This window comes from Sebastes fasciatus, chromosome 1 (genome assembly GCF_043250625.1).
Source record: "Sebastes fasciatus isolate fSebFas1 chromosome 1, fSebFas1.pri, whole genome shotgun sequence".
Taxonomy (NCBI): domain Eukaryota; kingdom Metazoa; phylum Chordata; class Actinopteri; order Perciformes; family Sebastidae; genus Sebastes; species Sebastes fasciatus.
The window spans coordinates 34042544-34056844 of NC_133795.1; the positions used below are offsets into that span (position 1 = coordinate 34042544).

The 14301-nt window shown below is 37.7% G+C and overlaps 1 protein-coding gene across 2 annotated transcripts; it reads left to right on the plus strand.

The window, feature by feature from the left end:
- The first annotated feature begins 5785 nt into the window (after positions 1–5785).
- Positions 5786–10586, plus strand: LOC141773275 (uncharacterized). Of its 2 annotated transcripts, none has more exons than XM_074645167.1 (7): positions 5786–6402; positions 6510–6620; positions 6884–7018; positions 7103–7175; positions 7322–7584; positions 7677–7772; positions 8333–10586. In XM_074645167.1, the coding sequence occupies exons 1-7, from the start codon at positions 6309–6311 to the stop codon at positions 8416–8418; spliced, it is 858 nt and encodes a 285-aa protein (XP_074501268.1). In that variant the 5' UTR covers positions 5786–6308; the 3' UTR covers positions 8419–10586. The 2 variants fall into 2 exon arrangements, with proteins under 2 accessions (XP_074501268.1, XP_074501273.1); XM_074645172.1 differs by having other exon boundaries at positions 7109–7175.
- The last annotated feature ends 3715 nt before the right edge of the window (positions 10587–14301 follow it).

The following is a 14301-nucleotide window of genomic DNA, read 5'->3' on the forward strand; positions in this document are numbered from 1 at the left end:
CAGTGATGAGTCCAGGTTCTGTCTGCGGAAGTTGGACGGCAGGGTCAAAGTATGGAGACGACGTGGAGAACGCTATGCTGATTGTTGCACCGATGGAGTAACAGCTTTTGGTGGGGGCAGTGTCGTGGTGTGGGGCGGCATCTCCCTCACTGGCAAAACAAGGCTTGTCATCATTGAAGGCCATCTCCATGCAGTGAGATATCAGGATGAGATTCTGCAGCCAGTGGCGATCCCATATCTCCACAATCTGGGACCTAACTTCATCCTCCAAGATGACAACGCTCGCCCCCACAGAGCCAGGGTTATCACAGACTACCTCCACAATGTGGGAGTAGAGAGAATGGAACGGCCCGCCAAGAGTCCAGACCTCAACCCAATTCAACACTTGTGGGATCAGCTTGGGCGTGCTGTACGTGTTAGAGTGACCAACACAACCACGCTGGCTGACCTGCAACGAATCCTGGTTGAGGAATGGAACGCCATCCCACAGCAACGTGTGACCAGGTTGGTGACCAGCATGAGGAGGAGGTGCCAGGCTGTTGTGGCTGCGTATGGATCTTCCACCGCTACAGAGGCTCCTGACGGTGTATTAAATGAATAAAGTGTAAAATTGCCAATATGTCTTGTTCATTCCTTGTTACTGATAGAGAGTTCAATCATCCAATCCACCAAACAACTCAAAACAAGAGTCAACACCAACAGGAGAATACACTGTTTACCATTGACGGAGCATTTTGGCAAATTTTTCTTGGGAGCTACCCACATAATCAGCTGTGCTGCTCATCCCACAAATGCATGATCCTTACAAGTTGGACATCATTGTGAAGGTAAATAAACAGGCTTTCCAACGATGTAAAATACAATGACCATTAGCATTGTAACAACAGAGAAATAATCAACCAAACACAAGTTTCCAAACTTTCTTTTCCCAGTTTATATATGTATATATATATATATATATATATATACATATATATATATATATATATATATATGTATATATATATATTTTTTTTTTATTGTTCACACATTTCTTATCTGTTCAAAATGTACATTAAGAGAGATTTGTCAAGTGTTTAATACTCATCAATAAATATGCTTGCTTTACGCAAATATATGTATATATTTATTATTGGAAATCAATTAACAACACAAAACAATGACAAATATTGTCCAGAAACCCTCACAGGTACTGCATATAGCATAAAAAATATGCTCAAATCACAACATGGCAAACTGCAGCCCAACAGACAACAACAACTGTCAGTGTGTCAGTGTGCTGACTTGACTATGACTACACTAAACTGCATGTGATTATCATAAAGTGGACATGTCTGTAAAGGGGAGACTCGTGGGTACCCATAGAACTCATTTTCATTCACATATCTTGAGGTCAGAGGTCAAGGGACCCCTTTGAAAATGGCCGTGACAGTTTTTCCTTGCCAAAATTTAGTTTGGATCGTTATTTAGCCTCCTTCGTTACAAGCTAGTAGGGTTGGTACCAATGGTTTTAGGTTTTCTAGTTTCAAATGATATCAGTATCTTCACTCTAGCATTAATGCATTAAGGAAATAAGGGGCGAATTTCCATTAACACATTACTCGTGTTAATTTTGACAGCCCTAATAAAAACATATAAATTGATAAATACAACAGTTCTCCAGCAGAAAGTTATACTTATATATACATATTTTTTACGATAATAGTCCTGTATATATTTACATATATATATATAGATTAAATATGACAGGAATACAGTGGCCTAAGTAATGAAGAGTGCTTCTCATTGTTTTTATTATTTACATAATGTTACACATGTTACTTGTATCATATTTCAGGTAAGTGAGTTCAGTGTCAACCTGAGGGAATATGGGAGATGCAGATTCATGTATGAACAATGAATTGTGTGGTGTAATTGACCATGAATGTTCTGTATGAGTGATCTTATACAACCTTTGTTTGGGTGGTAATGGTAACCTACATACAGATTTCAGAAATACGCAGTTCAAAAAGACCTAATACAAATCCCACAGCCACCGATAAGTGAACTTTCTATTCTGGTAAGCATGAAACCTCTCCTCCGTACACCCTACTTTCAGTCAGTGGCACGTTTTGAGCCCAAAAGCAAATAAATGATACTGCTTTGAATGCATTCAGAGGTCTACTATAGTCACTATGGCACTATGCTGACTGAACTGCAGGGCACAAAGGAGGTCTGCACACTGTTAGGCTCCAAATCAACAGGTTATTTCTCTCTTCGAGACAACGTTTCAATCTACAAGATCTCCTTCAGTGTGAAAGAGGTAAAAAGGACATTTCTTATAGAGACAGTAATCAACTCTAATCACTATCGCCTGCTCGTCAGCAAAAAGTAGGGAGAAAAACTTCTAGCTGTATAAGCTATCTATATTTTACTCACCACGCTGAAACAGAAAATGTTCAGTTTTCATTTCTGTGTTCTCAACCTGGGTGCAGTCCCATTATCTAGGCCTGCGGAGGTAGTTTTCGGTGTATTGGTAATGAGGATAAGAAGATTGCTAATGCTGGCTCATTTATCTTCTCAGTCTTGTGTCGTAATGTCAATTTTAACTTCTGTTAAAACTTTTTGCAATTCAACGGAACAAGACAAAAACTACATATATTTGTGTGTAAATAGAAACAACATTTATTCCACATATGCTCCATCTTACTGCAGAATTATGGGAATGTAAAAGTGTATGCCCATGAGAAAGCATATACAGTAGGATGTGTTAAAGCCCCCACACACCAACAGTCAAACAACACAGTATGCTGCCTGATTAGCCCGCTTCTTAAGATTGTGTGGGCGTGTAAAGACTGTGCTTGATTGACGTCTCCTTCGGTCTCCAGTTAGCTGCATTAATGTGATTATTTACACCTATGCTTTTCCCGCTTTGACGAGCCAAAATGTGTGCTGTGAAAAGGGTCTATTGATACCTTTATCATTTTTTAAATTCTTTCTTTATTGAACACATGCTCATTGATACATAGACAATTGAAAAAAAAAGAAGACAAAACAAAAATAATTACATATACATTTCATAATGCCAGAGTTTATGTTATAAATATAATATTATAATTATTTAATCATTTAGAGGTCTTAATGGCTTTTTTTGTTTTTGGTGCTATATTGTTTGAATTCATTAATAAAATGCAGGAAAGTTTGCTTGGTTCCTGACCATTTTTAAATATGAAATTTTCCAAAAATAATAAATAATTGTATGATATACGGCATATTATTTCCAATTTTATCTTGACTAAAATATAGCATTACATCAAACATATTTATTTCAACATTCTTCTTAAGTTTGTTTTGTAGAAAGTTGGCTACAGAACATTCTTGTAATATATACAATGAAGAAATAGATGGGAAATACTCTCTTCTTCAAGTCCACAGAAATCACACCTATAATCAATATCCAGCTTGAATCTTTCTAACACAAGTTTTACTGGGTAAATTATATGCAATATCTTGAAAGACACTTTCCTTAAGTTTGTTAATAATACAGTATCATAAATTTCCCAAGCTTTCCCCCACTATCATCAGATAAGGAAGACCAAAAACATCTAGATGAAGGAACAGAAACATATACTGAGTGTGTTCCTAATATTTTTGTTAGAGCACTTCTCTTTCAGTACGTTAGTACATCTGATATAATTATTTTCCACACAATCTTCTGAATTGAAAGGTTGATCAACAGTACCAGGGACACCTTTATCATTCGTATTAGTCCACAGAGTGTGGTGACACAGCGTAACTCCCACCATAACTCCAACCTGACCTGAGTTGTGATTGTGATTGAAAACAGCTGGGGGTCTTTAAAGAGAACTCTGTATGAATGAAACATCATGGTTTGACTGAACTATAAAGAAAAGAGTAAATTAACAGGACACTAATTTAACTTTAGTGTGATACATTGACTGATACAGAAAAATGAAGTGAAAAGTTGCCACAACTCCAAAAAGTGTCATGATACATCATCACGTTGAGACAAAGGGAGGAAGCTTGCTGTGTTGTGAAACTATAAGAACAGTGTTGAGTCTTACTTCCCTGACATGCTATGAAACCTGTCTTGGAGTTTGTTTGCTTTTGTCTCAGGTGCAACATTTCTGCACAGAGACAGCGAGGGACATTCCTGTACACTATTTCTGTACAGGAATTATGTATTATTACTATTTCTCCTGCAGTAGAAACCACAGAAGTAGGGGCCTGATTAAAACCTTCTGTGATGTCAGAAAGAGACAAACAATGGGCTTTTCTACTGATAAACATCTGGGCAAATAGCTCAGCCTGACTCATCACATCATGTAAGTTACTTTTTCATTTTTTTAGCTTGTTATATTGGTTTAGGTTAATATTGTATTACGATTACAACCTGTCACAGGAACATGGACATATTAAGAATTTTGTGATGCCCTAATTAAAAGTTTTTTGTTTTTTTTTGTTATTTCACTGAGCAACAGCCAGCTTAAATTTTTAGCGGAGGTGTATTTTCAACATCCGTTTTCAAGTAGCAAGCTAGCATTTGAGTGGTTGTATCTTGCAAAATGATCAAGGATATGTGGTTATTTTATTTCCATCTGCTCTTTGAGTCCATATGCAAAGGTACCATGTCATGTTCTTACTGGCAGAAAAACATGAAGCTGCATAGTTTCCGATAGTTAAACCACAAAGTTCTTACCTATTTTCCTAGTAATCCTGAAACAATAAGATAAAGGTTAATAAACATGCCAAAATAGCTCTAAGGCTCTTTTTTTTTTATTATAGCTGATAACATTCTGTTTATTTATTTCATAACAATAAAATTAACTTTGGTATTTAATTATTTGTCAAGTACCATAATCAAAAATATATATTTAAGTTAAAAGCTGAGTCAGAAATGTAATGGCTGTTTGAACTGAATACTTCATTAGTGGAGTGCAGAAAGAAGCATTTATCCTCCTTCATCATGGCAGAAAAGTACTACTACTATAAATAATACTATCTATCTATCTATTATGGAGAAGCACTAATTATTTTGTTACTAAAGTGTCATGTATGTCTGTTATATAATTTTTTTTTTTTTTTCTAATTTCAAGAACATTTTATATGAATTAGCAGTTTGAAATTTATTTTAATATACATGTATTGTTTAAAACATTTCGAAACAGAACACACTATTTTACAGTTTTTCTTTGGCTCATTTTTCGGTCTTAACAGTCTTAACTTTCTCTAAACTGTAAGTACAATAGTCATAACTGTTTGATGGAAAATCAGAACTCCATTGCATGTCTGCAAAAGGTCGTAACTCACCCAAAACATTTCATTCATGCTTCAAAACCCAGTTATTGTGTCAGTAAACTGGCCAATGTCACCAAAATGAAAAGTTGTTTTGTTATCGTGCGAGCCTGGAAATGTTTCTTATACGAAAAATCACTGTTTTGTTCTACTTTTTTTTGTTCACACTGACTACTTACTGTACGATACCAGCATGTCAGTTTTGTCTGGCTGAATGTGTATCGCACTGAGCTGTTTAGATTCCCATTTTAACACAGGACAACATTTAGTGGGAAAAGTCAATACTGTAGTACACAGAAAAAGGATATGTACATGTGTGATATACAGTAAATGTAATTGTTTAGCAATGTGTTACATTTACTGTAAATAGAAAATTCACCTTTGAGCTTTCATGTAAAGTCATATACAGTGAACAGAAAACTTGCCATAAAATGACATCTATGCCAAAAAACAAACCCCGCAACAATGAAAGAGCCTGCTGTAGTGGCAAATAAGAACAACTAAAATGTTAAGTGTTACAGTAAAGTCCAACATTGGAAACAGTAGTTTGACAAAAAAAACTACAACACAAAACTTATCTTTAGGTCCAGTTGCTAGTTTTGTCCAACGATTATGCTGCAAGATTAAATGTTGTAAATGTTTGTAAAAAGTTTTCAAGATATTTTCGAGATTTTCTGCTGATTTAAAATCTGAAAACAGATAACACACAGACTGCATGAGTGCTAACTTAAAACTGTAACTTATTATTATCCTTATTTTGTTTTGTTTTTAACTCTCATTGCAAAGTATTACAATTAAGACATATAAGTTTGGGCTTATTAGTGTCCTCACTCCTATTTATTAAATCAAACCTTAAATGTAAAGAAAAAGGGGTTTTTGCTCATTGAATGAGTAATGTTGTAAATGTGATTCCATCGACATGTTAGAGTCACGTGATTTTTTCATGTCTATATAAGGTGGTGATTCCCACAGGAAACTCTCAGTTGCACGTTGTCAGCACTCAAGTATTGAACATGGTTCTGCTCAAACTGCTTGTATTCACTTTAACTTTTTATGACCTCATTGTTGATTTGGATGCCAAATCATTGATCTTGAATTGCCCAAAAGGTAAAGTATGACTTTCTAGTAATTATCCTCCTCATTTGGCATAATGCTGTAGAATATACTAACACTTTTTGGCTTTACAACTTCCTCTTTCCTTCAAACAAATCAAGGTCACCAAATAACTCGTGACGAAGTTGATTGTGAAATCTGCCCCAATGGATATTACCAGCCTGAAGTGAATTACTCCAAATACTGCAAACCGTGTACAAAGTGTGATGAGGGTAAGTGTTGAAGCTTTGGTTTGATGTATTCTACAAAAAAAAACAACAACAACACAATACTGTGAGCAATAGCTGAGAAACCTACATGTTATTTCACTCACGCTGGAATTACTAACGAATCTATTAACTCTGATCAAATTGGTTCGTAAAAAATGTGGTTCCCTTTGTGCTGAAGAAGAAAGCTTCTTTGTCTTTTCTCCAAATGAAGTGACTGGTTTTCAAGTCTCCTGTGATCTGATGTTTTTTTGTTCTTGTTTTTGTAGAAACAAGTGTTGTTAAAGGGACGTGCACAAAAGAGACAAACACAAAATGTCAGTGTCGCCGAGGATTTGTTCCCCGGTACCCAGATTCTACCACTTGCAAATGTGACTCTGGATTTGGACTAAAACCTGGAAGAGGTACATAAGATGGCTCACACAACACTGCATACCACATACGTATGTCAAAGAAAATAGTAATTTTAATGATTCATTATTTTTCAGTGCCAGGATGTTCAGAATGTGAAGATGGATATTTCAGCCCACGTATGAACTCGCCCTGTCAAAAATGGAAAGAGTATGTCCGCTGTATCATATCATAGTGTTTTTAAAACTCTGTACATGCATTATATAAATATATAAACTATATATAAAAAATGAATCACAACAATGTCTAAAGTAGTACCTGTTATTTACGGCTGTATCCTTTATCCTTCACTCTAGATGTAAATGTGGAGTAAATAGAAATGGAACAAAGACCACAGACGTCATCTGTAAGGCAGAGTTAGAGGGGTGTAGTGATGCAAGTAACACTTACGTCACTCCTCCCCCCACATCAAAGACATTTTTTTCTCGAATCCCACCCTCAACATCTCATCATCTACATGAGGGGGCAACCACCACCACTACCACCACCACCACCACCACCACGGCTGCTCCAGGTCACACAGTCACCAAAGGGCAAACTCTCCACACTCCAGAGACAGGTAACATTGGTACAGGTAAAACATTTGCTGCTATCTTTTTATGCTCATAAAAAGTAATATTAAGTAACCTGTAGCTTGCTTGTCTTGTCCAGGTACGGCCATCATCATATTGGTAATTGTTGGACTGCTTGTAGTACTGACCGCTGTGACCTGCAAGCTGCACATCACTCGTCAACCAGCAGCACCAAGTATGTCACAGGATTAAGAGTAAAGCACTTAAAGGAATAGAATGACATTTTGGGAAACATGGTGTTTGGTTTCTTGCTGAGAAGATTGATACCATTCTGGTGTTTGTACGCCAAATATGAAGCTATTTATATATGCAGGACTATTTCCACTCACGGTAACTTCCCGGAGTTGCTGTGAGGTTACCGTAAAACCAGCAGCATCCTGTTTCCCGTCTTTCTGCTAAGCTAAGCTAACCGGCTGCTGGCTGTAGTTTTATATTTGCCACGCAGACAGACATGAGGTATCGATCTTCTCAACTAACTCTCGGCAAGAAAGCAAATAAGCACATTTCCCGTCATTTTATTCCTTTGCACATTAAACTCCTTGCACATGCTAAAGTGAAAGGCATTATTCTTTTTTTAATGGTTCACATGATATTAACCACCTTTGCTCCTTCATTCTTTACTTTGTGCCAATACCAAATGATTTCTTTTAAAAGACAAGGAAATATCTTTATATTAATTGTGGATATAAAGAGTATTTGTTTTCTTTATTAATATGTTTTAATGTTTGTTTTCAGGAGATGACTCTTTGTGTCGGAGGCCAGTGGAGGAAAGCGGCGACGACAGTCTGTCCTCTCTCAAACTGAATCCAGGCGGGCACTGAGGTCTCAAATCTCAAATACGTTAGCTAAGACTGTGAATATTTAGATCAGATAATCATCATATGAATCTTTTCAGACTGATCACTTATATTTTCTTGGTTTTACATTAGAAAATAGCTAGATCAGAAAAACGATTTACTGTGTCTGTGTTGTAGCAGGTGTATTCACAATCTGCAGTATCGTCAATATTTGACTTTTCTTTGTTCCGTTGTAATAGAATATTGGGTGAATAATGTGAAAGATTTGTGTAAATCATATCAAATTTTTTGTCATTTAACTTTAGATCAATTTAAAGTAGGTAGTTTTTACTACTTTTTATAATAACCTCAGAGATCATGCCACTAAATACCGTATAGTATTTACCATTCTTGCTAAAATGCACATATGTAAAAATGATTTGAAGCTTTTTTTTAAGCCCTATGACATTATATAATGTGATATGGTTTAATGGGGCAAATGACATGTTTCTGAGAAATATACAGTATGATATGAATAGTATTGTAGTAAAGGTAGTAACAATCAAAACCACTGATTGTGAACTGCTGGAGAGCCTTAGAAAAACATTCTACTATAATTTGTGTAGTCTCTCTGTCTCTATTTTTGTCATGTTTTGTTCATTCAGTTCTTTTCCACTGGTAGCACATCTGTAAAGCTGAGAACAGTAAAAAAAACATGCTTTCAGTGGTGTGTGGGCTTGGGGGAGTTCCCCATGTGGATTTAAATGTGCCTCTTTTTCCCACTGAAAGATACTTCCTCTCATGTTTTCGCTTCAGCCGTTGGAAAGATTGATGTTGTAAATGTGAAGTCTTTCATGTTGTTTATACCTCACTGGAGACTTTCCCCAGATCAGTAGACAGAGGAGTTATGAAAGCATGCCCTCATTATTTTATTCACTTCTGTTTTTGCAAAGAAATCTGATAAACACGCCTTCAAATCACAGGTGGCTCGGTGTGTACCTGGCTGGCAATGTGCAGTTTGTTTCCAACTCATTGATTCCTTTGACAGCGACCTCTGTTAGAATACTTCGGAAGAAATAAGAAATAAACATTTCTTCTTAAAAACAGCAGTAGACAAAGTATTCAGGTCCTTTACTTAAGTACAAGTGTTAATACAACGATGTAAAAATACTACTTATTGCAAGTTAAAGTATAAATGTTTTAGCAGTAAAATGTGAAAATATGAAAAGTAAAAGTACTCTACAGAGAAAATCTACTAAATCTAAATCTACATCTAAATCTACAGAAATCACATACATATCATACGTATATATATATTATACTACTTTTATTTGGCAGATACTGTAGTTACTTTTCATATGAAAAGTAACTACAGTATCTGTCAAATAAAAGTAGTAGTATATATATATATAAAAGTAGTAAAATAAAAGTTTATATATATGAAAAGTAACTACAGTATCTGTCAAATAAAAGTAGTAAAATAAAAGTACATATATATATATGAAAAGTAACTACAGTATCTGTCAAATAAAAGTAGTGGAGTAAAAAAGGACAATGTTGCCCTCTGACATGTAGTGATGTCAATTATAAAGTATCGTAAAATGGAAATACCCGAGTAAAGTACAAGCAGGCCAACCTCAAAATTGTACCTAAGTACATTACTTGAGTACAAACTGTGCTGTGATGTCCTGAGAGTGTGTGAATAAAGGTTTTTGTACAACTAAACTACCTAAATGAGTCTGATTATCTGTATTCTGTGCAATGGAAGCAGTTCCTCTAGATACTTTCAGTGAATGCAGGAAGTCGGTGTGGTTTCAAAGACATACAGCACGTTAACCACACCCTCTGTTTTCGTAGAAATAGCTGCAACTTAACTCATTGAATAACAATAATTAATGCCACCAGGTGATTATAGATAACACGCATCCCTTGTGCATATACTGTACATATCTTTATATTTTTTTCTATTATGCATTTTTTAACAGGTTGCAGGGGCTATTCTATTTTTGTATGTGCTATTAATTCTGTAAAGGTGATTATAGCTTATATCTTGATTTAATTAAATAGTCACTTTAGGCAACAGTTGTGTTTGTCCTTCAGACGACTGTTATTGTAGACCATATTGTCAGCTAACTGAAACAATCACACTCATATAAACCTAAAGTATTGTTTTTCTTTGTTTCTTACTGTTTCAATAAAAAACTTTTCTTGGAGAGTTCATTTGTCTTTGTAGCTTATTTCTGTTTGTAATTGATTTTGATCTCTCTGTTGAGAGATGAAGAGTGGGCTACAGAGGTCTGGTGAGATCACTTCTTTCACCCCAAATTCTTAGCAATTTTCTGATTTATCAGATTGCACACAGCTCCCCCTAGAGCCACGGAAAGGTTTACACAACGTTTCCCCCACATGTGCAGTAGTAGCCTGCTGCACAAGACACATAAACAGTTCCCCTTTAAGACAATAAAACATGAAATCTTCTAAGGGTGGTGAATAGTTTACTGTATTTTCCATACTAAGCTGTGGGTTCTGTGGTTGTCAGATTTCAAAGGAGAGAAAGATCTTTCGTGCTGGGTGATGCCTACTGTAGCCTACTTCAGTATTCAGTGTCATCAAATGCCATGCTGTAACCTTTAGTTTATATACTATCACGCTCAGCTACAGCAGCACGTCTTCCGCCCACCCTCACCACAACGCCCACAGAGAGCACTGTGAAGGGAAATCCAGCTGTCTACAGTGTCTAAATCGCCCTTTGTGGCTACACAATGACGATTCACAGTCCTGAGAACTGCGTATAATCAGTACGTCTACATCAGGGGTCTCAAACTCGCGGCCCGCGGGCCAATTGCGGCCCGCAAGACGATATTTTGTGGCCCCCACCTTGATATGAAAGTTTAATGTTAGTGCGGCCCGCAAATTTTTTTTTTTTTTATAAAGTTTTTTATAAAGTTTTTTTGGGGGCATTTTTTCATTTTTATTGACAGGACAGTGGATAGAGTCTTGGAAAGGGGGGAGAGAGAGAGTGGATGCGGAAAGGGCCACAGGCCGGATTCGAACCCGAGCCGCCGCGGTCAGGACCAAGTCTTGTTACATGGGCGCCCGCTCTACCAACTGAGCTAACCAGGCGCCCTCGGCCCGCGAGTTTTATGTGAATGACAGTTTGCCGTTGAAGGTCCCTTTGTTGCGCGAGCCCGAGCTGAACGAACCTACCAATCACAGCGGGGTATATGGCTCCCGGGGACGGGCAATCGGCCGGGCTTGATGCAAGCAGAGAAACATTTCACAACAACTGTGGCGGCGCCCGTGTAACATCGCATAAGCTTGATTAAAGCTTGATTTATACTTCTGCGTTGAATCGACGCCGTAGCCTGACGTGCACCTCTCCAGAAATGTAACTACACGTCGCGGCGACGCAGACCGCAACAGCTGTGATTGGTCCAGTCTCTCAGCGATGCTGAGCGGCCAGGACCAAGTTCTACTTCTCTCTGCCTCCATCTTTTCAATGTTTGTTCACACAAATCCACTCAGATATATTTTCTCTTTTCGGCGTTGCAGTAATATCAGTAAAAGTTCTGTGGTTCAACAGTTATTAGCTCCAACTCCACTCAGTTTCTGTTTGTAGTACAAGAAGAAGAAGGAAACTCATAGAGACGCCGCCGCCAACTAGCGGTTTGGTGGTGTAATTGCAGAGCAACACAAACACAGCAGGCACAACTTTATTGCGGAGTGACACCAAGTGGAATGAATATATATCTTGTCACACAGCCCCAATCATGTCTTTTTCAAAGCCTGCAGTGAAGAGAAAGGTTGGTGACGAGCACAGACAATTTCAGGAAAAGTGGGAGACGCAATAGAGGCCATGTTCAGAAGAACCGTTCATGTTCTTCAATGTTCCATTAATGTTCAGGACAGTTCATGTTCAGAAGAACCCATTCAAGTTAAAGAACTGTTAATAATGACGTTTGAGAAGATTGTTTTTTTTTTTAACAAAGCTTTTTTTGTGGAATACCTGATGCGGCCCAGCCTCACCCAGACTCTGCCTCCAGCGGCCCCCAGGTAAATTGAGTTTGAGACCACTGGTCTACATAGTTCTCTCACATTGTGAGGGAGATTTCAAACATGCGACCGTGTGGTTGTGAGTAAGTGTGAGTGACAGAGGGAGAGCTAAATGTGTTTGATTGGTGGTACGGCTCATATGTAAAGAGGTTTTGATTGGTGTGAGTCCAGCTGGGGGATGTCACTAATACATTTAACAAAATATGACAATATACATGATCTAAGGCAGGAGTCTGCAAACTTAGGCCAATGGTGGCACGCAGTAGCTTAACCAATGGCACATGGTGAAGTTGAAGTGCCCTCTCCACACCAATTACTTCTACAGAACGAAGCTCAGTACTCAGAATCCATGCAAATGACTGAAAACCACAGCAAACATCAGTCTCTCATGTAAAAATGTACAGAACCACAAGTCATGCATCAATATTAATCACTTATAAGCTTTCAGAATGAGTCAGTGTGAACACATAATCAGAGTTATCAGACGTTATTCATCAGCGTATACTCTGGAGCACAACACCCTGATAACAACAACAATAGGGCTACAACCAATGATTGTTTTTATTATAGATTAGTCTGTTGATTATCTTATGATAACATGATTAAAGCTGAAGTAGGCGAGATTGGTGAAAATATCATTAAAAAAAGTTATTTTTATAAAACGGTCGCTATATCGTGACAGTAGTACATGAAACAGGTAACCTGAAAAAAAAATCCTGTTCCTCTGTGTCCTCTGGTGTCCTCCGGTGCTCCTAACGGCATCTTCAAGATTTCACAGAACAGAGGAAAACAAGCAATCAGAGCTGATCTGGGATCTTCTGTCCATTTGCTGTCTATGAGAGCCGGCTGTCAATCAATCGCGAAATCCGACCAAAGTGTACGGTAGTGTACGGTTTAGCTGTAAAGTGAGAACGTTTTTGACCCGGCAGCCATGTTGAGATATCTTGAAGGAACGCCAAACGCCGGTCACATGACCGGAGCACAGCCAATAGGAATGCTCTCTCTCTGAATTGACCTGTGATTGGCCAAAGTCTCCGGTCACGGGCTAGATTTTCTAAAGCCTGAAAACAGAGCCATGAGGAGGTGCAGAAGTCTAGTTTTCTCTCAGAACACTTGAATCACAATATGCTGAAAGGTTATTATGGAATTCTTTCCCAATGATGCCAAAAAATATACTGCCTACTGCCACTTTAATAGTGTGGTATATAAGATGTTTCCATTACAGGAGGTCAAGAAAATGTCTCCAGATTGCTTGTTTTGTGCAATCAACCGTACAAAATCCAAAGATATTCAAGCAATCCCCAAATTTTGATAAATTGGAACCAGCAAATGTTGCTTGATATCTCATAACTCCTCCCAACCGATCAAGGCAGATGGCCGCCCACCCAGAGCCGGGTTCTGCCCAAGGTTTCTACCCATTAAAGGGAAGTCTTTTCTTGCCACTGTTGCATAACAATGCATGCTCATGGGGGATCTCTTGTTGGGTCTCTTACAGAGTCTGGTGCAAGTGCCTTGAGATAACATCTGTTATGATTTGACGCTATATAAATTGAATTGAATTGAATAACTCACAAATGATTTAATGGATTGTTGATGATTCAGTTTCTGTCAATTTTACTTCCTAATCATTTCAGCACCACTCAGCAGTGTTTAGCATTTGCCAGGAAACTCCCCCCCTCCTGCACCAAATGTCAACAAACCAAAGTTGACAGCAGTAAATTCTTTACACATCATAATACATTTTATGTACGCATGCTTCTTAGAAGCTATGACCACCGGGAAAATCACATGCTTACATGTTGTACATATTGTAGGAGTGCTAAACACAGCACAACGTATTTTAAACCGTCAAAAAGCCCCAGTGCAATAGCCTAA

Excerpts from the sequence above, each read along its gene's own strand:
- LOC141773275 (XM_074645167.1), top strand. The coding sequence starts at position 6,309 with ATGGTTCTGCTCAAACTGCTTGTATTCACTTTAACTTTTTATGACCTC. Across the intron at positions 6,403-6,509 it reads GATCTTGAATTGCCCAAAAG|GTCACCAAATAACTCGTGAC; the intron begins GTAAAGTATGAC and ends AAACAAATCAAG. Across the intron at positions 6,621-6,883 it reads GTGTACAAAGTGTGATGAGG|AAACAAGTGTTGTTAAAGGG; the intron begins GTAAGTGTTGAA and ends TTGTTTTTGTAG.